The sequence below is a fragment of the Rhinatrema bivittatum genome, chromosome 11 (assembly GCF_901001135.1).
Source record: "Rhinatrema bivittatum chromosome 11, aRhiBiv1.1, whole genome shotgun sequence".
Classification (NCBI taxonomy): Eukaryota; Metazoa; Chordata; class Amphibia; order Gymnophiona; family Rhinatrematidae; genus Rhinatrema; species Rhinatrema bivittatum.
Window position 1 is genome coordinate 52112718 of NC_042625.1, and position 27405 is coordinate 52140122.

Consider the following 27405-nt stretch of genomic DNA (forward strand, 5'->3'; position numbering starts at 1 on the left):
TGCTTTTAAAAAACATATATATTTGTTTTTTTTCACTTCTTACAATGAAATGGAGGAAGACAATTTAAAATATATTTTTTCATAGGTTTTGTGCTCTCAATTAAGGAAGCCATAAAATGCAAAAGCAAAAAACCCTGTGCTTAAGGTTTGGGGAGCTGCTATTCCGATCCTCCTCTAAGCACTTGGACATTTTCATAGTGGTGAGAGTACCTGGACAATGATAGAGGTCTACAAAATCATGAAAGGACTTGAACGGGTAAATGTGGAATGGTTATTTACTCTTTCAGATAATACAAGGACTAGGGGGGCACTCCATAAAGTTAGCAAGTAGCTCATTGAAAACAAATTAGAGAAAATTATGTTTTGCTCAATGCTCAATTAAGCTGTGGAATTCATTGACAGAGAATGAGGTTAAGGCAGCTAATGTAGCTGAGCTTAAAATAGATTTGGATAAGTTTCTGGAAGAGAAGTCCATAAACTGCTATTAATAGGGAGTAGCCACTGCTTGTTGCCAGCATTAGTAGCTTGGGATCTGTTTAATGTCTGGGTACTTGCCAGGTCCTTGTAACTTGGATTGGCAGCTGTTGGAGACAGGATAGTGGGCTTGACGGACCTTTGGTCTGAGCATGTATGGCATATCTTATGTTCTTATGACATCCACTTGCCCTCTAGCACCCAAATTACTTTCTGGCATTGGTCATAGGGGAAGCCCAACTCACAAAGGTTACAAGGTGAGGGTGTGAGCAGAGAAGGAGAGGCGGGAGAGGTGTAAACTATTTACAAGAATTGTAGACTGCCGCCTCGAACCAAAAAACTAGAACTGCCGCAGTGCATGTGTGCAAGGAGGAAAAAGGGAAGGTGACGCCAGGGTGAGGGTGCTACCACTATTACAGTTTTTATAATTGCTCTGGATTTATATACATTTATATTCAGAGGGTCTCAGAAGTTTCAAGCACTTTCCTCAATAGTAAGACTTGACCCCCTGAGATTTTGCCCAGGTCCATCTCAACATGAGTTGATCAGCATATTCATGAAAAGCAGCTGCCCAGCCGAAGGTCAGTAGCCTGCCGGATAGCCCCCCTTCCGGGAATCTGATGCTGCAGCCCATTTGTCCTCCATTCGTAAAATAGCTTGAACAACTGAACCAGCTTCTGGAATACGCATGGTCTCATGGTGTCTCTCCTTTAGACTGTCTTCTATACTCTGAAACGAAATAAACAGCATGAAAATGCCCAGCTGAACATCTTGGCACATGTGAAAACATAAAGAAGCTTGAAAGACTGCGGGCACAGCTGGAGGAGTAACAGGTCAGCCTTCTGTGCACCGGGCCCAGTTCTGTGCAGGAGGAAGGATGGACCCACTACCCAGAGAATTTCCACGCTCTGGCCAGAAGGCTTAGTATTTAGACATTTAGAGGGTCATTTAGTAATCGTGTGGATAGAAAGGACAGGCAGACTGCAGCCCAAACATTGAAAGCTAACGTACATGCAAGTGGGTGCAGAACTCTCTGTGGCCTCTGGACACACATGGATGTCTGCTCATTAGCAGCTGTACAGGTTGCACATACTTTAAAAACCTGAAAACTGTGCGCGGAAATGGTTTTCCCACCCCAATTCTTCCCCCAGAACACTTACTGAGTGTAAAATCACTTTGCCGTGCGCTTTTAAACACACAGATATCCCCCCTCCACCATCACTAAGCCAATTTTCAATTGTCCATTTGTGTGCATTAAATCAGATTTTATTTGTGCAAATCCTTTTGAAAACGTAGCCTTCAAAAAGGAAATTGTTCTAGCGGCTCATGCATCCCTTCCTCCTATTTTCTTCCTTTTCCCTTGTGCTACTTTTCATAACAATGGAACCTTTTCACTTCTGCAGTTATCTGCTTCTTCCTTTAAGACTCAGCCACATGTGCCCCAGGCCAGGATGAGGTTAGCCCTGGTGGTAATCCCCATACTCTCACTGCTTCTGCGGTGCCTAATCCCTGCACTGGCCATGAGGGAGGAGCAGCCTCCATGCTATCCAACTGCAGCCAAAAATGTGCTCTCAGGAACAGGGCTGCACGGTTCCAGGGGAGATCCCTGTCCCTGCTTTAAGCAGAGCTGCGACGTGCTGCCTGGAAGAGCCAGGGCTGTGAATGCTGCAGAAGTAGCGTTCCCAGCCCTTGAGAGGTGGGACTCTCAGCCCTGGTTTAACGGTGACCCCTGCTGGCCAGACGTAGGCTGCAGGTGTATTAGCTTCTGGGTCACTGCAATGGCTGGGTGGAATGCCCTGGCTAATTGTGAATGTAGAGACCAGTTCTGATTAAGCTGGTAGCCAAAGGGAGCAGGAGGCAGCTGCTGGAATAAAAAAAAGAAAAAGAGCCCACTGCTGAGTGGTCTAGAGCAGGACGAGGAGCCCCTCCCTCTTGCCTCTGTCAAACCTCTGCTTCAATTCCAGAAGGGGGGGTGGGGGAGGGTCCATGTGCCATAGCGGCACTTTACCTGCTAAGCTATGGGAGAGACCTCCGACCCCCAGCAACCCACAATGCACCGCTCCATCAGTCTTGCAGATCCCGGCAGTGGCACAGGACCAGGCCTGATGCCAGGTGAATAAACAGGCATCACAGGCCGCTGCACAGGTGAGCAGGAAAATCCCAGCTACCCGGGAGACGGGAGGCAATGTGGGCAGTAGAGGTTAAAGATTCAACCCATGTAATCACTGGAGATCAAGACACAAAGGGGGAATTTTAAAAGCGCTGCCCTGAAGCACGAATGGCGCATCCTCGCTGCCAGGGCCACGCATGCAGATTGCTGAGAAAGGTCTCTTGCACCACTCCCGCTCCCAGGATTGGAGACGGACCTGCTCTACCGTCTTCTCCAGCTGTGTGACATTGGGAAGCAACTGGTTGTGAAGACGAGGCTCCTCTACGGCTTTCTTAATGTCGTAGCCAAACCAGAGCGCATTTATGATCACCTGAAAGAAGGAAAAACCTAAATGAGAACCTTTCCCCGGCCTGCTTTTAGGACACAGAAATAGATCGAGAAGACAGAAACATCCAAAGCTAAGTTCTGCTTTCTTACAGCATTTCATGAAGAACCTACACTAACCCCCTCCCTCAATGAGCATTTTAGGTTTCTTGTTGCAAGTTGGTAAGACCTTGCTGTACCCACTGAGTATAGCTGCAGACTGAATGCTCTTTACTTTCCAATAACTCAAATTACCCCTCCCTGGACATAGTGAAGGAGATTGTTCAATATTGGGGAGCTCAAGCCTCTCAGAGCTGGCCCCCGTGTGTTAGTAACAGGTGAGCCTCAGCAGCTGCTCCTCCCATCATGCAAGTCACCAAGCAGCAGAAAACTCAAGTAATGCAGCCCTGCGCTCTCAGCTCTGCCAGCCAGAACCGACTGCACACCCTGCCAGCAAGTCTGATTAAATATGAAGAAACATCATGTACAAAAATCTGTCTCCAGCTATCCCTGAGCCACTGACTGAGAACACCTCTTGAAGCACAGACGTGGCAGTATCGTTTACAGGGATTATTCTGCAGTGCTGCCTTAGCATATTGAGTGTTAAATACAGAGTTACAGTATAGCAGTGTGAGTCCACGTCAATGCTCAGCCTTTAAGAAGACAGATTATAGTCAGTAATGAAATGTTCCACTTAGTGTCTGTTGTTGATGTTTTGACGTCTTTCATTTGTTAAAGCTTGCCCTTGTGTTACAGGAATGACCGATTCTAGACTTTGGCTGCAGGGATTACTGGGGAGGGCAGATCAGTGCATGTAGCCAGGGTGCCTGGCAGGGGATTCTGTAACTTTCCTCTGCTCCAGGGAAAGCTCCTCAAGCTCTCTTCAGTACAATTATAGGGGTCGATGCAATAAAGTGCAAGTAAAAAACATGCGGCCAAACTCTGCACCCGTTTTTAACGCACGCACGTCCACGTCTCCTGGGTGCCTGATGCAATATGTAAATGAGCTGCCACATTAATAAGGACATGCTCAGCTAAAATTGTGTTCAAAAGCATCGGGCGCCCGGGAGACCTGGCTGCGCACGGGCCAGGAAAACGGGCACTCAATGCGAGCGTCCATTTTATCCCACCACAGATAACTGACACATACAATATACACACATACCAGCAGCGTGTACAATGTTGCGTGTATATTGTGCGCCCAGAAATTTTTTTTTATAATCAATTCCTTACATTTTTCCCTACTTTTAAGTGCCTCAAGCAGTAGAACTTAGTATTTATTTAAAAGCATTTATTGCCCACCCTTCCTACGTTCAGGGTGGGATACAGTATGAACATACATAAATCAAAGGAACATGATAAAATAACACATTCCAAAATTCTTCAATATGGGGGGGAACCTTGCACAGCAGATGACAACATCCCTTAAGATAGAGGAGCTGATAGTGAAGCCAATAATTGGCTACAAAGATCTCACTGAGGAGGAAGACACCAGGGATAATACATTATCACTTAGGCTGGAAATGCTTTTCTGAAGAGCAAGGTTTTTTGTGCTTTTTTAAAGAATATTCTCTCCTGGAGGCATCTTACTTCCTTTAGTAAGCTGTTCCATAAGAGAGGACCTGCAGAAAAGAAAGCACGCTCTCTGGTTTCATCAAGGTGGGTAAGCTTTGGTTTGCTGACCTGAAGGACTGGGAGGGAGTGTGGATTTTTAGTACCGAGGAAATCCAGGGGGAGTGTAAATTGTAAATAGTTGAGGATATGATCATGGTGAGGTTGTATTGTATATGGTATGAGATTGGATTCCAGTGCCACGTTAAGAGGACAGGAGTAATATGTTCATGAATGGGAGTGCTAGTTAACAGTCTTGCTGCGAGTTTGTTAATCTGCAGTGGAAGGATTGCGTATAATGGGAGACCTGTAAGTGAGAGTTGTAGTAATCTATACCAGAGAATAATAAGGACTGAAGGGACTGACCGGAAATCAGAATGGTTCAAGAAGGGGCTTGAGGTGACGAGCAGACGGAGTTTGTGAAAGATGAGTTGGTAATGGCTCTTATATGGTCATGCAGAGAGAGAGAAGGGTCGATGGTGACTCCCAAATTACATACAGTTTGGCAGACTGTGATGGAATGAGTATCAAAAGAGAAATTGTTGGGTGTGTTTTCCACAGGAAAGTGAGATAGAAAATAATTTCTGTTTTAGAGATATTGAGAGCTAATTTATTGCTGTGAAGCCATTTTTGGATGGTTACAAGACAGTGAGTAAGGAATGATTCCATGAGGGCCCAAGTTTCTTTCAGTGGAAAAAAGAATTAGATATCAACCACATAAATCTTATAATGAACTCCAAGACCAGCAAGGGTACGACATAGTGGTGTTAAACACATGTTAAATAAGCCAGTGGAGAGAGTAGACCCTTGGGATACCCCAGAGCTCAGGGACATCACGGAGGAAGTAAAAGAATTGATATGGACTTGTTGGGTCCTGTTATTGAGGGACGAAGCAAACCAGGACAGAACAGATCCAGTTATACCAATGGAGTGCAATCGGGAAAGTAGAATGGGATGATTTACTGTGTCAAATGCAGAGGAGATGTCAAGGAGACATAGAAGGAAAGTTGAACCCTGATCAAAACCCTGTCTCACCGTGACAAAGCTGGAAAGCAACAGTAGTTCAGTGCTATGATGTTTCCTAAATGCAAATTGATATTGGTTAAGTATATTATTAGAGTCAATGTAGTTGCAAAATTGGTGAAGAACTGCTGTTTCTATGCTTTTGGCCATGAATGATAAAGAAAAGATCGGGCAGTAATTGGAGATAAGAGTTGGATCAGCTGATGGTTTTTTGATTATGGGCAGGACTGAGGCCTGTTATAGTAGTTTAGGAACGACACCATGTTGTAGTATCTCAATGATACTAAGTCGTAGAAACCACGTAGACCAGGTTGCTTTGTTTTTTCATGTGCTCTTGACTTGTGGTATGACTACATCAATGCTGGGGCTGGCAAAATATTTGCCAGGTTAAAAAGGGTACCTTGGTCAACTGGCAATCTTTTGCATTGGGAAGGTAACAGCTAAATAGCCTCATCTACATGGCATTTACATGTGATGAGTGCTATTAGCTACACATTTGTTTGGATATGCATTTTAGATGCGCTAATCCCCCTTATTGCGATTGTTATTCCAGCGCATCCAAAACACACATCCATCCATGGGTTAACCTGTGCGCTAAGCTGAGCACACTTTATTGCCTTGGCCCCTTAGAGTTTAAGGTTTAAAGGTGAGGGCATGGGAGAAGTTTGTTGTTTTCTAGCATAAGGATAACTGCTTACAAAATGTTGAATGTGCTAATCGGGGGGCAGGAGAAGGTGTCAAATTGACCTCCTGGCCTGCTCAGCTCAGCTCTCTTTCCATGTTGCTGGAGCTGAATAATCTTAAAACTACCTGAACTTACTCTAAGACGCTTTGAATAGTTAGAATGTGCTGTGAGCTAGGGCTCATTATGTAGAAGCTTAACTCAGAGCTTCTCATTTATACAGCTCCGGGTTCCCTCCTTCCTTTCCCCCCACAGCCTGATGTTCTGCCCCAGCTGCCTCTGCCAGGATTCAGACATGGTCTCCAGGAGCTTCTTTTAAATCTCCTTCTCTCTGTCCTCTGCACCCTCTTATATTAGAAGGGCAGGAAAAGAGGAACTGATGGTGCCCTTAATGGGGCAACAATTCTAGGCTTATTTATTTATTTATTTAAAATGTTTATATACCGCTTTTACAATAAATTAATCAAAACATTACATTTTTTAATCCTTTCCCTGGGTTTCTTTACTGCTCTGCAGGACCTTCACTTAGCAGGAGAGCCATAAGTTTAAAGCCTATTATATGGAGCTTGCAATGTATTGTAAGGCCACTGGTGGCACTGTTCTGTTTGAGGGGTTTAATTAAGAGGGAGAGAAATGTTTTTGTTTTTTTTCTTGTTGGCTCATCCTCTGCATTTTGTGGTAGTTGCTTTCTGTTCAGTTCTTTGTCTTACTGATCCTTCTCTTAAGAGATGCTACTTCCTCCCATTTCAAGCTGTACCAAAAAGCCCTATGCATAGAATAAAATCTGCTTTATCTTCTCAAGTATGTTAGAACAAGCTCACTCTGTAGTGCATTACATAGGCTTAGGCTCACCCCCCATTATTTTCTATCTCCCCCACCCCTTCCCAGAGCAAAAGTTTAAAGTTTTCTGATGGTTAAACAAATGTGATGGGGGAGCATGCATCAAAGCACAGCAGCAGCCAGAAGAAGAAAGCCAGCCCCAGAGTCGAAGCATATTGAATAAAGTTGATCAGAGAAATAAAAGAATCTAAAGTTAAAAGCAGGCAAAGAGACTCCCTGGGTGACACCATGAGACGAAAAAGAAGAGACCCGGGCTCTAACCCCCAGCCAAGGCAAGAATTTAAAAATAAAATACAGGAAAAAGTGGGTGCAGCCGGCTGACCCAGGAGGAACAGAGAAAGATGCCTGGAGAGTGCAAGCCATAGTTGGTACCAGGGAGGATCCCAGGCAAAGGATGACCCCAAATTCTGGGGCACCAGGCAGAAAGGTGTAGGGATGCCCATCGGTTGGCCTGGCCATTGGATTGAGTGTGGACACACATTAGATGATATAAAATGTTTTGTCATTAAGAAGGTTTATTTATCCAATGGGGGCGATTTGTCATCCATACTGAGACGGATGGAGCAACTCTTTATCTTAAAGTGGGGAACTGTTGTTCCCGGGGGTTTAAATGGCCCTATTGAATGGAGTGTATTTTTTTAATGCTGGTTTGTGGTGGGAACAGGTGCGTGGCATCTCGTAGATGGTATTTCCAATGACGATCTCGATAATGAAATTTGGTTCTGAGTAGTATATATAAAGAAAGAGGAAGTGGTACCAGGTTATGACGTTCTATGCCATGTGATGTTTGTCGGTTCTGGTTGGATTGTGAGTATACTGAAGGTGTAGGGGTTGTAAGCAATGGGTTGGATATATGTGTAGAGGTTTGATGAACTTCATGTTTTTGCCTGTTCGGTTTTTAGATAAACTATTGAAAATATTGAGTATAAGCCATGAGATTGATGAGCGCAATGGTGATGGATATTTTGAAGTAAAGCCTTTTGCGGTGATTAAAAGTTCAGATCGGAAGGTTAGTATGGATAATTTACAATAGTGTGAGGTTTGGTAACTTAAAAATTATGATTGTGGTTAATATGATGTTTGTGTCTGTGGGTAGGTGTGGAAAAAGGATATCTCGGATATTATTATATTGATGAGTCCCTGAGGAAGCCCCAGGTGGGGGGTGAAACAAAGATCTTTGTTGGACTTGGAGGAACATGATTGTTCTTTATGATGGAAATTAGAAGAGAATTCCGAGTTGGGAGATCCAGATAAGAATCTTGGACTGAGTTATAAGTGGGGAATTGATATAGAAGACACAGTAAAAAATGCCAGTGTATAAAAACAGTTGTATAAATTGTAAAGTGTATTTATGGTCACTATGTTTACAAATGTTATTTGTTTTTAAGTGGTACGAGTGTGTGAGTGTGCTGTGTGATTAGACAGTTTTTTAATTGTTCAGATAGGATGCTTTAGATTTTTGTGATATCAATAAAGTTTAGACATATTGTATATTGAGTATTGATTAGAAGGGACTTATTTTAGGCAGGCTGGCAGTTGCAAGGACCACAAAACCGGCCAATACTAATTGCCATTTTTCTGCTGACCACTAGCCTCCAGCCTAGCAGAGATTCCATCTCCTGCCTACAGACCTTTTCTTTTCCAGGAAGGGTTAGTTCAAAGCCTGATCATGGTGGTGTCAGCTTATTCTGAAGGATGTGGGCCAGGGAGAGAAGTGCTTTCTCCTCTGTTGGTCCCTGTAGTGCCCTGCCCCTTCCTGGCTTTTGTATAGGAGGCAGTGCCACGAAGCGCATACTGACACTGTCTCCAGCTTGCACACCTTCAGAACAAGCTTTTATCACCACCAGAATCAGGCTCTGCACCGGCTCCTGAAAAATAAATGTCCGCAGGGTGAGGAGAGGAAGATTTTTTTTTTTCCAAGCTGGCAAACATAGCTAGAGGGAGGTTAATTTGGAGAGAGAACCAGCTGAAATCACCAATCCCAAATTCTATACAAGAAGGACTCTGTCAGAGTTATTGCTTTGTAAGTGCACCGGCAGTAGGAGGGCAGGACCCCCGATACTGGGAATATATTTACTGGAGGAGAGAGAGACATAGTTCATGGGATTCAATAACAAGCCTTGCTGATATCAGCTGATACTTTATACAGAGAATAATGTACAATCTCTCTTCACCCATCCCTATCATCTGCCTAGACTCAGAACCCTTAAATGACCTAGAATTTCTTAATCTGATTTTTTTTTAAGGATTTTGATATATATCTGGCTTTTGCATAAGGTTCTGTATTTAGTCTTTGATTACAGGTATCATGTAAGTGACTTATCCTACTTACCAGGGCTGTTGCTGTAGTAATTTTCGACCCTCCGGAAGCTCCTGCTACCATCTTAACCTTTTTCTCTTTGTCCAGGATGATGGAAGGAGTCATGGAGGATAAAGGGCGTTTGCCTGTTGAAAGTACACACACAAGTCACCATCTCTAGCACAGTATAGGGACCCAGTTCATGGTTTCTCCAGGGCCACATTCAGCTCTGATCTAGCAATGCAAACTAGCTTTGTTCTTAGACCATATGTGGGCCGATATTCACTGCCTGTAAGGCCTTGCTGAAAAGCCCTGGCTCACCCTCTTATCCCAACACATGTGACTGTTTTTCTCTGCTGGTTTTGGTTTTTGCCAAACTTTGAAAGCAGGGAGGCAATGTGGGGCAGATTTTAAAAGACTTACGTGCGCCGAGCCTATTTTGCATAGGCCCAGCAGTGCGCGTAAAGCCCCGGGGCACGCGTATGTCCCGGGGCTTGAAAGAAGGGGCGGGGTGGGAGTGGGGTGGTCCAGGGTTATGGCCAGAGGCCTCTCCATGGCCGATGGGCCAGGGGATCGCGCGCCGGCACTTGGCTGGCACGCACAACCTACGCCTGCCCAGAGGCAGGCGCAACTAATAAATTAAATTAAATAAAATAAATAAATAAATAAATAAATAAATCAAATAAAGGTGGGAGGGGGGGGTTAGGAAGGGCTGGGGGCGGGTTAGGTAGGGGAAGGGAGGGGTGGAAGGAAAGTTCCCTCCGAGGCCGCTCCAATTTTGGAGCAGCCTCGGAGGCAACGGGGAAAGCCATCGGGGCTCCCTAGGGCTCGGCGTACGCAAGGTGCACTAGTGTGCACCCCCTTGCGTGCGCCGACCCTGGATTTTATAACATGCGCGCGGCTGCGCGCGCATGTTATAAAATCGGGCCTACATTTGTGTGTGCCAGGTAGCGTGCACAAATGTAGGCCGCGCACAGGTTTTAAAATCTGCCCCTAAATGTTCATTTAGCAGAACCTTGAGTGCATGTCACTGCTTGCTTCTCTATGTTCAGACATTTTATTCTCTTTGATAAGGCCACGAGAGTGGTTGTAGCTACCTGGTTTAATGAAATTATTCGGGGAAGGAGGGATCCCAAACGTATTGGTGAAGCCTGGCGAGCTGAAGTCATCCATCTCATCGTTAAAGATGATTCCACTGACGCGGGAGAGGACGAGAGATCCAAAGCTGCAGGCAAGCAGGGAAAGGAGATGAAGCTTTAAGGCTGCAGAGGCCCAGAGCAGCAGCGCGCGCTGGCCCAGGCCGGGGCGAGCCTGCAAACCCTTCATTTCAGGTTCATTTGTTTTCTTCATTTCGGTTCCCGTGCACACTGGTGCGTATTTTTGTGCATAGCATGCGCTAAAAACAACAACAAAAGTGAGACATGATGGGGCGGAGAGGGGCTTTGTGTAAATTGGAAAGGGAAAGGACACAAAACATGAATGATCTTTGTTCTCTTTAAAGTGTCAAATCTTCCCTACTTTGGCCAGTTTGGCATAGTGAAGGGGAGCCAGAGTCCCAGAGAGAAGGGGGGTGGGCACAAAACAGGCAAACATGGTGTCGGGGTCTACCCTCAGTAACTGGCTGTGACCAGGAGTCTCACAGTCACTAGCAATGCTCCGCTTAGTGACGCACTCTGATTAGGTATAAAATAGCTCAAGAAGGGGCTCTTGAGATCCCCAGGTGCCCCCTCTCCCTCATCACCATTGTGGTCTCATTTCATGATTATGTTAGCATCAGCTTTGAGCTTTGAATGTCTGCTGGAGAATGAAATCATCAGTGACGGAGCAGAAGGCTGCAAACTGCAATCCTGTCCTGTTAATCGAGGATCTTTTGGGTCCCAGCCTGCAGGAGAATCCCACATACAGCATTTACTTTGGCTTTGGGGCAGGGACAAAGCTGATTTAATTATTAAAGGTGGGACGTTCCTGCATCATTTCAAAATTAATTTGGACAAAATGTGAGGTGATAATGTCTTTCATGCTTTGGCCATTTGATACCCACTGTCCCTGCTTATACTGTCCAGCTCAGCTGAGTGGGCAGGACATGGTGGACCATTTATTACTGGACAAGCACTGGAAGCAGAGGAAAATCTCCCTACTATTTATTAACGGTGCTGGTTGCGGCCACAGCGCTGCCATCTTCGCCCATCACAGAGAGATGGGATGTGCCATGAGTATCTGGCGTGTACAAATCAGGCTCATAGTAGCTCACATCATGGGTTGTATTGTCCGTGATTTTTTTGCCGGAGTGTTTCAGCAAAGTACTCAGACGTTATGTTCTGGAGCACCTGTGAAAATAAGAAAAGCTGTTCTTAACGTGAAACTTCTAGATAGCACAACCTCATCTACACACCAAGGTGTCCACAGAAAAAGTGCTTAAACATTAGAAGAACTTATGGTACAATCACATTTTATAAGAGCTGTCAGGATGATTATTAAAAAGTAGTCACATAAGCATGGTGGAAGGCAAAAATAATGTCTCAGATGTAAGCAAGACTCAGCCAGGCCACCAAACTGCATTTGGCCACTACCAACAGCAGTGACCTTAGGTGATGGAGTCTGTATCCCTGCACCCATCCTCCTGACCCCTCCACTTCTACACATAATCGGGTCTGTATCCCTGCACCCATCCTCAAACCCTCCAGTCCTAGAAGTGATAGATTCTGTAACCCCTGTGCCCAAACCCTGACCCCTCCACTCCTGTATGTGACGGGGTCTGAATGCCTGCACCCATCCTCATACCCTGCAGTCCTAGAGGTGACAGACTCTGTATCCCTACACCCGTCCCCTGACCCTTCCACTCCTACATGTGACAGGCTCTGTATCCCTGTGCCATCCCCAGACCCCTCCAGTCCTAGAGGTGACATGTCTGTGTCCCAGAGAGATTGGGGCTCCTTTAGATCTGGGTAGAACCTGCGCATGATTAATTGGTATTAAAAGGTCATGCCTTACAATCTCCACTTACATCTGTAACATTTTCAAAACTGGGATCCCCTAGTAAAGTCCTCTTGGCATATGCAAAACGAAAAGCTTCCATAATTCTGTGATAAGTCAGTCCTTTTGCTGGTGGAGTCTTTACGTCCTCACTGGTGAGATGAAAGCCTAGACAAGCAAATTCAGTTTGATACTTTAACATAAAAGTTTGTACTGCAACTTATTAAAACAGAAAAAAGAACAAACTTTGTCCAAAATCACAACCTGCTTTGATGATAGCAGAGTTCCTTAAAAATATTTGCAGTGGAATGAAGAGACAACCAGAACACATTTATTGGAAAGTCTCTACAGTAAGTGTGAATAGCTGGAAAATGTTCTTGGATCCCGGTGCTCTGAAGCTATGAAGCATCAAGTATAAACTAGCTATGTTAATTCACAAACTTCTTAACAATAATTCTGCTCCATGGATTAATTCGTTATTGCAGGTCTATGCCCCACTGTGAATACTGAGGTCGGTATCCTTGTGACGAGCTGCCCATCTTCCAGAGACTTGTGGCAGGGTCTTCTCTGTGGTGGGCCCACTCTTCTGCAGTTCCCTTCCCGAGCCTTTGTGTATGATCACTCACACTAAATCAGTCAAAAGGCTCTACAGACATTTACTTAAGCAAGCCTAGAATAGCAGAATGGAACTCACCAAGTGTGGCAGTGGGGGTCATTTACAAGGTTTTTCTCCCATTCTCTGTCTATGGTGTTAAGCTTACTCTGTGCTTATGGCCAGGGACACAAGAACACTTAGTAAAAAGTATAATGTATTTTTATTAGTCAATATAAGTGTTCTCGGGAGATGTCTAGTACTGGATGCCCTCAGGCTTTCGAACTGTCTAGCATCTCTCCGTATACAGAAAATGATCCTTGTTTTATAGATTACATTCAAATACAGGGTAGAAGGTTCCAGAGAATTGCATGACTGCCCAAAGGATCATTTACATAAATTGTGATGTCAACTGCATGATTAAATCATCGCTAACTATCCCTGATTGGCTTCCCAGGATGTGTAGCCCATTTCCCATGACTTTCTTTGTTCTGGTAAACTCTTGCTGGTCAAGACAATCAACACGTCTGTGACTGTGTGGATTACAAACTCCTGAGAATAGTGCCTGAAGCTCCTCTGTGGTTTCTTCTTTGTGACTCTATGAATAGACATCACCTGTCTGGTGCCAGCTTGCCTCCACAGATATCCAGGGACATTCTGTAAGTCACTCAAAGTCCATTCAGCCCAGGCAGGCCAAAGACACGCAGAGGGTTCTGGGGATTTCTCCATTTTGGTTCAGGCATACTTCTCAATGGGGTAAATGCTTCATAAATCAGGCCCCCAAGCTTGAAATTGCTGTTAAATGTTCTGTTATGAGTTCTGCAGTGATCAGTTAGGAGTGTTTATCCACTGTTTCCAACCGAGATGGCCTTAACTGCCATCTCCCAGAAGCGAAGATTTTATTTCTTTGGTTATAACATCTTAATGCTCCATCCTCCACGTTTCTTGCAGTAAGATCAGTCAGTCCAAATGGTTGCCAGGCATGGCATAACCCCAGCACCATGGCCACTTTTTTATTGATGCTTGCCTTACTGGCCAGCATCATGGAGGCCTCCTGCATTGGGCCAGCAGCTGATATTATTGGTTCTGGCTCAGATCTCCTTTTTATCTTCTTTGGTTCTACATCCTACAAAGCGATGTATGTTTTAACTGTGTTCCCTGCCTCGAACTGTGGATGAAGCAGGCAAAAGCTGTTTTAAAATAACTTAATCAATCAATAAATAATTCAGCAGAAGCCCAGAATCTGAGAGACGGGAAGAAATGAAATTTCTGCTCAGATGTCAGACAGCGCAAGCCTTCACCCATCCCCTTCTTACCTTTTAGGATGTTGAGGATGAGGATAAGGATAGACCCACTCAGGGGGGCAGTGGGGCTGTACAGAGTGTAGTCTCCCAGCTGTGCAGTAAGGGGATTCTCATTCAGGTCAACTTTATAATCTTTTAGATCTTCCTCTGTAATGATTCCCCCTGCAACATAAGGAACAACCGTTCACATTTCCAGACCTCCAGAAAGTCAAAGAGGAAAGAAGGAACTTTAGCACAGAATTATGGGTCAGAGACTTTGAAGTGTTTTTCAACTTCATTCAAGACACACTGGGCAGTTTCTACAACATAATCTCCCAATTAGCAGATCAGTGAGCAGACGTAGAAAAGCAAATGTTTCACTATGTGTCTGTGGAGAGGGTGGGGGAAGATAACCTATACACCACACCACATTATTTGTTTTATATTAGCTAGAGGAGGGTTCTTGATAGATACACTGGGGCCCAGGGCAGAAATGAAAGCTCGGCCTGAGCAAAGCCAGACACCCTAAGGCTATGTCTCAGTTATGTCACTCAGCTTTCCCCAGGCAACTGCCCTGCTTGTCTCCTCACTTCCCCATAAAAGAAATAAAAAAGTCCCAAGCAAGAGGCTTCCACTAATGGAAATGTCATAAACACCAAGGAGTCCATTTCCAGCCTCTGTTTAGCCAGCAGAATTAGCTGAATAAACTTAACCGCTAACTGTGCACACTGGCATCACTGAATCTACCCAGCTCTCTTATAGCCGGAGAAGATAATCCAGCAAACGTTAGGACTACACTAGGGTGCAACCATACAGGCCGATTCAGTACAGTGCACTCAGGCCGAGTGCACCGTTAGCTCCCGTTTGGACACGCATTTTCCACGCGCTATTATTACCCCTTATACAGTAAGGGGTAATAGTGCGTGGGAAAACGTGCGTCCAACACACACCCCCCCCCCCCCACGAAACTAATAGCGCCCTCAACATGCAAATGCATGTTGATGAGCCTATTGGTTAGTCCGCGTGATACAATAAGTAAAATGTGCAGCCAAGCCGCACATTATACTCTCAGAAATTAACGCCTGCCCAAAGGCAGGCGTTAATTTCGGGCAGCACCGGGCAAGTGCACAGAAAAGCAGAAAAAACTGCTTTTCTGTACCCCCTCCGACTTAATATCATAGCGATATTAAGTCAGAGGCCCCAAAAATAAAAAAATTAAAAAATTTGCCCACGGCCCGCGGGGTGGAAGACAGATGCCCAATTTTGCCGGCATCCGTTTTCCGAACCCGTGGCTGTCAGCGGGTTCGACAACCGACGCCGGTAAAATTAAGCATCGGCTGTCAAACCCGCTGACAGCCGCCGCTTCTGCCAATAAGGAGGCGCTAGGGACGCGCTAGTGTCCCTAGTGCCTCCTTTTTACTGCGGGCCCTTATTTGCATAGAGAATCGCGCGCCCAGGAGAGTGGTCTGGGCGCGCGTTGGGAGAGCGAGCACTCGCCTCGGAGCGCCGGCTCTCCCGCACATTTTACTGAATTGGCCCAATAGTTAGCCAGATTCGCTTAACTCTGCCCAGAAATGTCCCTGGAACACCTCCAAGTTATTTGGTTATAATTTTTCAGCTAATGACTTACCAGATACCTTGGCAGTACGGACATATGGTCAAAGAAGAGCTGGAGTAGCACTAAAAGCCCCAACGGTGTCTCTTCCAAAATTTTAAAACAAATGGGGGAGGGGATGGAGGCATCCATGACTCTATCAAGATGGACCAGCTCCTTCTTTATTAGGGAAAAGTCAGTGTGCTGTGGGTAGCTGGCTCGCTTACTTGGCTCAGGCTGCCGAATATGGCTGCAGCTTGCAGCACTCAGAGAGAGTCACATCCAGTGCTCACTACCCACTATTCCCATCTCACTCAGCCTGGAGATGTGACAGAGGCTGGAAGGACTCAGAGGAGATGAGGAGGTGATGTATGTTGCACAATGCAGGACCGGGCTATCCCTGCCCTGCAAGCTGCCCATTAATTACCACACTCCAGAGTACAAGCTGTACCTGAGAAGAAGCAGGAGAGGCATGCATGATTACTCCTGTTCTCAGAAAGGAACTCCTATTTGTTTAAGAGCCAACTCTGGTGTCGCTTGTTGCTGCGAGGTGCTGAGAGCAGAGCCCATGTGCTGACCTGGATCTGTGCATCAGACAGTGGTGATTTTTCCATGGCACATCTGATTGCGTCTGAAGGCACACCAATGTGCCAGGTCACGATGGTTGGGAAACTGTGATCCAGGAAAATGTAATTCCCTAAATTTGGCTCAAATTAGACACATAACTCAGATACCTACATTTAGAAACTCAGCTTTTTTGAATATCAGGTCCTCAGTGCCAGTTTTACTAAGCTTTTGCCACACAGACCCTAAACATTTGAATGCCACTCACCTGCCTGTTGGATGTCTGTAACTATCTGCCGGGTCAGCGAGCCACGGTAAAAACTGTCCGCGCCTTCGTTGGCTATAACTTCCAATGTTTCTGCCCAGTTTGGGAAATCGGGATGGTTTCTCCCTCTTGCAGGATTTTCTTTTGCGAGTTACAAAACACCTCACTGAGAACATAGAGAGACAAGATGTGCATGGTGAACATGGAAGTCTTATAGTGAGTGAGTGAGTGAGTGAGTGAGGACTTGAAGAGAGCTGAGACTGGAGATTGCTTGTGAGTGCCTTAGCAAGGAAGAAATGTGCAGCCAGGCCTCTCCCTCAGTGCTTCCATGTCAGATCTCTATTTTCTCTGTATAAAAGCAGGGTTTAAAGATCAACGAGGAGACGGCATGTATCTGAAAGGCAGTTTGGTAAGCAGCTGAGATCATTGCATTTATAATGGAATTTAATGTCATGGAGAAGCAACCTCATGCTCTGTGATAATGAGTCTAACAGGTCCTGAACAAGCAATGGAAGAACTCACCTGGAGCAGGTACACTGTGTTTTATACTGTAATGCTCATTTTTCCCCTTGTAAGAAACTGGAATGCTGAAAACCATTTACAAATCGTGCTAATCATCAGGATAAAAGTGGAGCTATTTCTTCTTGATACCAACATCTCATAAGGACATCATTCTCCATTGATAGGCACTGAACTGGCAGGACAGGGCTGCACTTCTTAGCTGTGGCTGCCCCCTCCTCTGCCAGCTTCAATCTGAATGTGCGGGGGCCCTGTACTCTCGCACAGGTCGGGCTTCAGACTGCAGCTGGTACAGCTGGGAGCAGACACAGGTAAGGAGAGCTGCTCTTCTCCTGCTGGCAGGAGGGAAGGAGAGAGGATTACACTGGAGAGGAGGAAGCGGCACTGAGGCTGATCTGCCCCAGGCCCTGTACCTTGCTAGCTTGGGTCAGCTCTACATCCACAAAATCTTACATAATGGCCAGCAGCAGCAAGTACAGTGCCATATATCATCCTGACGCTCAGCTCCAACCCAGGTTACCGCAAAGAAAGGCAGACTTAAAAAAGTTCATACATAGGAGGCTTAATTGAATTTTAAAGCGCTTACACTATCTGAAGCTCAGCATCTTTTTTTTTTTTTCCTGCTCATCATCCTCTTATAAACCTTCTATTCTTTCTCTTCCAAACCTTATCAGAGAACCATTGGCCACAAAAACCAGCATTTCCCCCAACTCTTTCCATGTAAGAAGCAAAGCGATTGTCCACTAATCAGTGCCTGAAAACTTCCCCAATTGACAGAGCATAGGATTAGAGCATAAGATCTGCCTGCCATACTGGGTCAGACAGAGGATCCATCAAGTCCAGAATCCTGTTTCCAACAGTGGCCACAAGTTGGCAAGATCCATAGTAGAGAAATTCCAAGTTGCTTATCCAAGGGATAAGCACTGGCTTTCTTCAAATCTACCTGTTTGATAACAGTTTATGAACTTTTCCTCCAGGAATTTGCCCATACCTTTTTAAATGCATGTAGATTAACTGCTTTTACCACATCCTCAATCAATGAATTCCAGAGCTTAATTGTGAGTAGAGTGAAAAAGTATTTTTGCAGATTTGTTTTAAATGTTCTACTTACTAACTTCAAGGAGTGTCCCTTCCTAATTATTTTTTGAAAGACTAAACAATTGATTTCCATTATCCATTCCACTCCACTCATGATTTTATAGACCTCTATCATATCCTCCCTTAGCTATCCCTTCTCCAAGCTGAACAATCGTAACCTCTTTAGCCTTTCCTCAAAGGGAAATTGTTCCATTCCATTTATCATTTTGGTCTATCTTCTCTAAATATTTCCCAGTTCTGCTATATCTTTTAGAGATGTCACAACTAGAATTACACACAGTACTCCATGTGAGTCTCACCTTGGAGCAATAGCGAGGCATTATGATATTTTCTATTTTATTTTCCATTCCTTTTGTAATAATTCCTAACATTGTTTGCTTTATTGATTACTGCTGTCCACTGAGCTGAGGATTTCAATGTATCTTCCACGATGATGCCTGCATCCTTTTCCTGGGTGGTGACTTCTAGTATGGAGTCTAACATTATGTAACTACAGTTTGGATTACTTTTCCCCCATGTGCTTCACTTATCTATATTAAAATTGAATCTGCCATTTGGATGCACAGTTCTGCCAGTCTCATAAGGTCCTCAAAGCAATTTCTTGCAATCTGCTTGTGTTTAACAACTCAAAATAATTTAGTGTCATCTGCAGATCTGATCACCTCACATGTCGTTCGCTTTTCCAGACCATTTATAGATATATTAAAAAGCTCTAGACCCAGTACAGACCCCCAGGGGATTCCACTATTTAATACCATTTTTTTTTTTTTTTACTTGTACGTCACCTTTTCATGACACTTCAGAGTGGATTACATTCAGGTGGTGCAGGGTATTTCACTGACTCTAGAGGGCTCATATTCTATGGGCCTCACTTACTAAAGCATTTTTCCCATAGACATAGAATTGGAGAAGAGCCTTAAGCAATCAGGCCCTAAATTGTACCTGAGGCCATGGAGAGCAAAGAAGCTTCCTAAGGTCATAAGAAGTGTCAATGGGATGTGAATCCTAGTTTTCCTGGTTTGCAGCCCACTGCTCTACCTCTAGGCCTGCTCTTCCACTCCACTGAGAAAATGGACCATTTAGTCCTGCTTTGTTTCCTGTCTTAACACCTTCACAATCCACAATAGGACACCATCCCCCTGTCCCATTACTTTTTAATTTTTCTCAGAAATCTGTCATGAGGGACTTTATCAAACGTCCTCTGCTACAGTGTACTATATCCACCGGCATACAATTAACCACATGTTTATTAACCACTTCAAAAAAATGAGCAGATTTGATGATGGTTTGATATTATGGTCCTCCAAGTTCACTTTAGAAGTCAACTTCAAAGAACTAGGAAGACTGTAACATCAAACCAAGTCCATACTTGACTTGAGAAAATCCATAAGGGATTTCAACTATACCCCCGAAGCAATTTCCTCGAAACATAGCACCGTGTCAGGGTGTTAACAAAGGTATTAAGCTAAGTGTTTTTCTTCAGCTTGGATACTGTGTTATATTCTCCACATTTTTCTATCCTTTTGGGTCCGTTGGGATTTCAATGGTTTTGTTTTTTTTCTATGCTGGTTAGGATTGTGTTACTTATTTATTTTGAATTGCATTGGATTATAAAAATACAAAAAAATACAGCAATTTGGACTGACTCTCTGTATGCAGTCTTATTTCATTATAATTAGGCTGGTTTTTTGAATATGGGCCTACATACATAAAAAAATTTTCAGAATTTATTACATATATAAATTTCCTGGGGAAATTGGTTTGGTCTCGATAGTATCTCTCTAACATCTTCTTTCATAAAGAATTCATTTAGGTCTTTCCAATATTGCCCTGTCTTCTTTAACTACCTCTTTTACTCGTCAATTATCCAATTGTCCAACTAACTCTCTTAAAAGCTTCCTGCTTTTGATATGTTGAAAAGGATTTTATTATGAGTTTTTTGCCTCTATGGCCAGCTTCTTTCCAAATTTTTGCCTGCCTTATCAATGTTTTACATTTTGCTTGCCAGTTCCTTATGCTTTTTCCTATTTTCTAATTTGGATTTTTTTCACATTTTTTGAAAGAAGTTCTTTAGCTATAGTAACCTCTTTCATATCACCTTTTAACCATGCCAGCAGTCATTTGGCCTTCCTTCCGCCTTTTCTAATGTGTGGAATGCATCTGGTCTGGGCTTCCAAAATGTTATTTTTAAACATGTATTTGACTTGTCCGTTTGATACCCTTTATTTAATATAAAAATTTGTACACAATTGATGGCTTGAGTATTTTGAAAAACATGGTGTTTGGCAATTGTCATATGTCTATCATAAACTGGAAGGCATAAAAAGTCTGAGCCACAATAATATATATAAAATGTTCTAAGCCACTATTTTCTTTTTCAATTTTTAAACAACGTCCATGGCTGATATAAACTCTTAACCTTTGCAGCTATGCAGCTACAGATTTTAGTTTATTTCTAACTATTTTCCTTATTTTATCAAAGTCTCCCTTTTGAAACGTAAATGCTAGTGCAGTAGTTTTCCTTAATGTCCTCCCCCCCAGTTATTAAGTCAAATTTGTTCCACTATGACCACTGTTGCAAAAGTGACCACACTACTATTACCTCTTGCACCAAATCTTGTATTCCCCTAAGAATTAGGTCTAAATAGCTCCCCCTGTCATTCGGTTACTGGATCAGCAGCTCCATGAAGCAGGCATTTATTTCACCTAGAAACTTTACCTCCCTAGCATGTCCTGAAGTGACAATTACCCAATCATTATTGGGGGTAATTAAAATCTGCCATTATTTCTGTGCTGCCAAATGTGTTAGCTTCCCTAATTTCTGTTAGCATTTCATGTCTGTCTGTTCATTCGGCCACTGCTATACTCTCCCCATCACACGTGAAATTTCTATTGCATAAATAAGTGAATTTTGAAAGGAATTACTTACATAAAAGGGCCCAAATACACAAGTATAAAGGCCAATCATGCACAACTCCTATTTTAAAAGTGGCCAAGTAGACATGTACATGCACGTGTGTGAGCGAAAGAAAAACGGCATAATAGAAAGGTGCAGCCAACATTTGCGCTAACGTAAAACCTGCCAAAGTGACTCACTTAAATCTTTTACTTGCGTATATTTACTGCTGCTCAGTATCTGGTGTAAGTGGTCGTAAATGTCTTGAAAGTGAAAAAGTGATTGGGTGAGAGGTCTGGGTGGCATGGGAGGGACTAACAAAATTTGAGGAATTATGCAGGTAGTAGCCGACAATCGATAAGAAAAATACACAAGTTAAATCTTCTCGTGTAAATAATTAAAATTAGGAGCAACACTACGCACGTAAAATCAGATTTGTGATACTTAGCCGGATAAGTCTGAAAAAACTGCAACTCATCCAGCTATGTTTAACATTACATGCCGCATATCTTTTAGCTACACGAATGTATTGTTAGGTAGATTTACGCATATTTTATATCGTGCGCGCATGCAATTACATGCGTAATATAAAATACATGAGCGGGCACGCATGTGTACATTTATCTTCATATATGAGTGCTTGCGTGCTTTTGTTGAAGTTACTCTCAAGGATTCCAAAGTGCATTAAGTGTCTCCTGCAGGATATTTATCCTATTTGACTCTGGGCTCACCACCCCTCCTTCCCCATCAATTTGATCCATCCTATCCGGCAACCAGAGCAATTCTACCTAACTGTGCTATGTTGATTTTAAGTTAAAAATTAAAAGATTTCCAAGTCCCTTTTCCCCAGTTTGCACTATAGAGTGCCGTAGCCCAGAAGCCCTCTCCAGCCTTTACATGAGTAGAGCCTTCCTACATCTGCTCTGAGATCCTGCCTCAGATGCCTGCATTTGGGCTCTCAACCCAAAGCTTGTTCTCTTCGGCCACTATCAAGAAGAAGAGGAAGTACAAAACAATTCTCATCACTAAAAACAGAGGGAAACTGTGAGTATCTTGACCCATAGTTGACATTCACATGTCAACCAAAAACAAATCCACTTTGGCCTAGAGCATCTCTCCCATGGCCTTTCCCTACCAAAACCAGCAAAAAGGCTGGTGAGTTAGCAGAGCATCCAGAATTACATCACTGAAAAATCCTGCAAGAGAGTAGGATTATCCCACGTGCATACTTGATTTAAGCTAATAGAAATTGGCAGAGAAGACAGAATTCCTCTTCGCTCTGCTCTTTCAGCAAGTTATTTCACTATAACACCTTCGTTCATTGGAGCCAGGACCTTTCCTCCATTCAAATGCACTGGAAGGGAACTATAATTCAGGAGATGTTCACTGCATGTGAAACTGCCTCACTATAGAGCCACTGTCTGCAGAGAGCAGGAGAGAGCAGATTTAGGAACCTGAAGCAGAAATATCAGCCAGCACTTACCTGGCAGGCTTTCTATTGGGCTACTGTGGAAGTCTCAAGACTTGAAATTAAAAAGATACTCTCTATCCCCTCATCAAAACTCACTCCTCAAAGGCACTAAGGAATTTCTCCCATTTTGTGTCTATGAGACCCTTAATCCCCATCCCCCCTCATCTTTATAGGATCAGATTGTTTTGTGATGACGCATTGACAGCATTAAAGGACAACAACAGGGATACCTACCACAATGCTTGGTCCTTCTCAATGTCCTGTTGAGCACTCCGGAGGCCCTGCATGAGCCCTTTTCCAACAGGGAAACCATTTCTTGCTAACTTGATGTTGGGTTCAAATAGTCGTTTCCATGGTAATTTTCCATGACGTTTATGTGCCATTTCATAGCCCCGAATTTCTCCTGGGACTGCAATGGAGAGTCCTCCTAGCACAGGGAGGGCAGAGAGCAGTCAGCTTCTATGGGGCTCTTAAGCAAAATCTGCAAACAGTTCAATGGCAGTCTACAAACGAGAGGTAACCCTTCGGTGTCCACTGCCGAGGATCCCCTAGACAGACAGACTATGAATGGCACAAACGATGTAGGGTGGAAGAAGGGGCTTAACATCTGATCAAATTAACTTCTGAAACAATGATAGTTGTCCAGGCTTCTGAAAGGGGGCTGAGGAAGTGGGAGTTTGGTCCATGCTCTGTCGCTGGCTGATAATCTGCACACAAAGTACCTGACTGATCTGGCAATAGAGAATCTGCAGCATTTAGTAATGCATACCATGTATGGATGTGTCAGAACTTATAGGATGAAAAGCCTAAATACTGGCAACAATCCAGAATCACCTAAGTAACCAGAAAGGAGAGCCTAAGTACTATGCTACATGTGAGCTAGCAGTGCAGGAACCGTCAGGATAATGTGCCTGCGCTCTGCAGAATGTGACTTCACTTACTCTCGTCTTATTTCTGGACATTATTTGCACTGTGTCCCGATGATTCTGAGCAGAGAAGGAGCCTGCATCTCTTTCACTCAGCACAGAGAGAGTGGATTCAGGAAAGATCTGTACAAACAGGGAATGATCCTAATAGAAAAGTTGTAAACCCAATGCTGATTTTCTGCCAGATCACCAAACTCTACAGATTGCTTCCTTTACCCCACTGTACTGGAGTGTAAGGTGGACACTGCCACTGGTACCAACCCAGTATTGTTATTTTTTTAGAAAAATCACCACTGTGTTCATCTTATGCAACAAGAACACACATTTGAGATATAAATTATAATAAAGAAAAAAAAGGATATTGAAGAATGATAAGGAGAATCCAGAAAAAGACAGCGCTGTATTGCACTGCCCTCCTGAAGAACAGAGATTTCAGCACGGTTTGCTCAGGGCTTGATAAAATGCTGGCAATGCTTTACCTTTCTGAGACAGGTCTGTGTTGTTTCCAAACATGTCTCGCGATGCATTCTTTGGAGCAGTCTCTCGTGCATTAATTACTTCCATTTTGCCTAGAACATGAAGAGTTTGTAGGTCTCATACACAGCATGCTCAAGGTTCAATCCTGCTCTGAATGAATCTAGTGATTTATGTAGTCACATGACAGATGTGTTCCACAGTTTTACGTTTAAAATATCCCATGTGCACTGCTACCTGCCTCTTCTCCCTTGGAACTCTGCTGAAAACAAGACTTGTCTTAATCTGTATTCCCTTGTCACCAAATTTAAAATAAATCAATTCTTCTATAACTGGATTCAGAGTATAGGAGGGAATAAGTCTTTCACTGGGAGGTGATCATTAGGGGTTGAACTGGAAAGTACCCCACCATGGGCAAATGTTGAAAAGGTGGTAAAGATATGGATTAATTAAAGCAAGGGGACAATCCAGGAAACTAACAACTGGCATATTTAAAACAAATCAGAGAAAGTGCACAATCAAGCAGTGGAATCTGTTGCCAGAGGACATGATCAAGGCATTGAGCATAGCAGGGTTTAAAAGAGGTTTGCAGAAGTTCCTGGAGGAAAAGTGCTTAACCTACCATTAGCCAGGTAAGCTATCCCTGGGAGTGAGTAAAAGGAATTGGGTCTACTTTATGGGATCTGCCAAATACTTGCGACCCAGAATGGTCACTGTCAGAGGGAAAATGCTGGGCTGAAATGCACCCTGGTCTGACCCAGCATGGTGCTTCCTGTCTTCTTACATTAAAGAAAAATAAACCGAACGCCACCTTGGAAAGCTGCCGGGCTGTACTTCTGTAAGGGACACCTTTGGAAAATGCCCCGAGCAGAGGCAGATTGTCAAAGGTTTCTTCCTTTGCAGAAGACTGCATGTGCCACAGCTAATCAATGCGGATATCCCAGGAAAAACACCAGGAGAAAACTAGAAGAGATCTTTGGTGTTTAATTTATGCCTAGGAAGACCCAGAGTTGTTAGTCTGAGATGGGGTTAAAATAACTAATCCTTTCCTGACTTAGGTTTCTGCTTCTGATGACTTTGCTAGTTCTGGATTCTGTTGGTGATGGCACCACAGTGTGGACCAGCTCGCCTTCCACTCTGGGGGTAAGTTTAAAATAGCCCCATAAGAAAGTCGGCAAATGTATGGCAAAAACCCCAGCAATTTTCAAAGTGAAATTACACGCAAATGTTTGCATTGAAAAGGACCCTTCCATGAATGCCTGCACACAATTACCTTTGCTAACCTGTGCAAATCAGGTGAACATTGAGGATTTTGTAACTTGGATTTTAAGTTGCTGTGTGCACTCATTTTGAGACAGATCTATGAATAAGAATGAAAAATAATGTGTACCAAAATGGGCCTAGGATTATACTCATGGCACGCCCAGCATCAGAGTGGGCCTCTCTATGACTGTCCCTTATAAACAAGTTGTGTTATTCAAAGGTAAAAGGGAGCCGGTGAACGTCATAGTGCAAATTTATAACAAACCATTTCAACTTCTTGTACCCATGGAAATGCCTTTGAATTTTTAAACATGATACAAGAAATGAATCACATGCGAAAACTGAGGAAGATTAGCAAAGAGGATGTACGTATGCCACTCCAAAACTGGTAACATGCCAGTGCCAGCGCCAGCACAGCACGATGACCCTCCTGGCTGTGGCTATCTTTATGAAGTGGCAGAGAGAATCTACAGAAAGATAAATAGCAGAAAGAGACAGCAGAGCAGGAGATATTCAGTCTGAGGACGGCAAAAAGAGGCAGCAGAGCAGGAGGCCTTCAGTCTGAGGATGGCAGACAGAGCACAGCAGGGAATCTTCAGTCTGAGGACAGCAGAAAGAAACAGCAAAGCAGGGGATCTTCAGTCTGAGGATGGCAGAAAGAGACAGCAGAGGAGGAGATCTTCAATCTGAGGATGGCAGAAAGAGACAGCAGAGCAGGAGATCTTCAATCTGAGGATGGCAGAAAGAGACAGCAGACCAGGAGATCTTCAATCTGAGGACGGCAGAAAGAGGCAGCAGAGCAGGAGATCTTCAGTCTAAGGACGGCAGAAAGAGACTGAAGTGCAGGAGATCTTCAGTCTGAGGACTGCAGAAGAGAGAAAAGAGCAGAAGATCTTCAGTCTGAGGATGGCAGAAAGAGGACAGCAGAGCAGGAGATCTTCAGTCTGAGGATGGCAGTCAGAGCACAGCAGGGGATCTTCAGTCTGAGGACAGCAGAAAGAGACAGCACAGCAGGGATCTTCAGTCTGAGGATGGCAGAAAGAGACAGCAGAGGAGGAGATCGTTAGTCTGAGGATGCCAGAAAGAGACAGCAGAGCAGGAGATCTTCAATCTGAGGATGGCAGAAAGAGACAACAGACCAGGAGATCTTCAATCTGAGGATGGCAGAAAGAGAACAGCAAGGCAGGAGATCTTCAGTCTAAGGACGGCAGAAAGAGACTGAAGTGCAGGAGATCTTCAGTCTGAGGATAACAGAAAGAGACAGCAGAGCAGGAGATTTCAGTCTTAAGGCCAGCAGAATGAGACAGCAGAAACAGGAGATCTTCAGTCTAAGGACAGCAGAAAGAGACAAGCAGAACAGGAGATCTTCAGTCTGAGGATGGCAAGAAAGAGACAGCAGAGCAGGAGATCTTCAGTCTGAGGACAGCAGAAAGAGACAGCAGATCAGGAGGTCTTCGGTTTGAGGACAACTTGGTATTACATCACTGATACCATATCATTAAGAACAGAACAGGAATTGACCAAGCACAGCATGTTATAATGCTGATTAATATGGATTTCTAACAACCTCATTTAAAAAATGAATGTTTCATCAGGGTTCTTTTTGTTGATACAATGAAGATTTTGAAGTAATTTGGAGCAGATAATGATACCCAGGCTGAAAGTTTATCTTGTTACTCTCACCTGTGGTGGCATTGTAGACAGGAGAATGACTCCTCCGCCGATCCCCATGCTGTGGGGGTTCATGATACCAACACAAAGCAGGGCTGCGATGGCAGCATCCACTGCAGAGGCCTTTCTCCAGAAGGATATCCCTGCACCAAAAGGACAAGATCAGATACAGCAGGCTTTCATCAGTGCAGGATGTGATATATATTTATAATCCACTTTGGATAGAAATAAATAACTATAGATTCCAGAACCAGACACCTATCAGGGAGATCATTCCACTGCACTACAGCTGGAGAGCTGATGGCAGAGCCCCACTGCACCAACCTGCCCTGTACTTTTAGTCTATTTGATTTATTGTGGGTCAGACGTTCATATTCCCATCTCACATTCTGTTTTTCTTCTAGATCTACAGTA

General features: G+C 43.9%; 1 protein-coding gene across 1 annotated transcript; it reads right to left on the reverse strand.

Moving 5' to 3' along the window:
* Positions 1-27051, reverse strand: LOC115073065 (glutathione hydrolase 1 proenzyme-like). Its single transcript, XM_029571205.1, is given in 14 exon segments — positions 1-1203; positions 2841-2954; positions 9436-9548; positions 10500-10627; positions 11541-11683; positions 11685-11729; positions 12407-12543; positions 14284-14433; positions 16677-16785; positions 16788-16839; positions 22892-23084; positions 24063-24152; positions 27004-27024; positions 27027-27051. Coding segments are annotated over 14 exon segments (1467 nt in total). The 3' UTR covers positions 1-1056.
* Between the last annotated feature and the right edge of the window lie 354 nt (positions 27052-27405).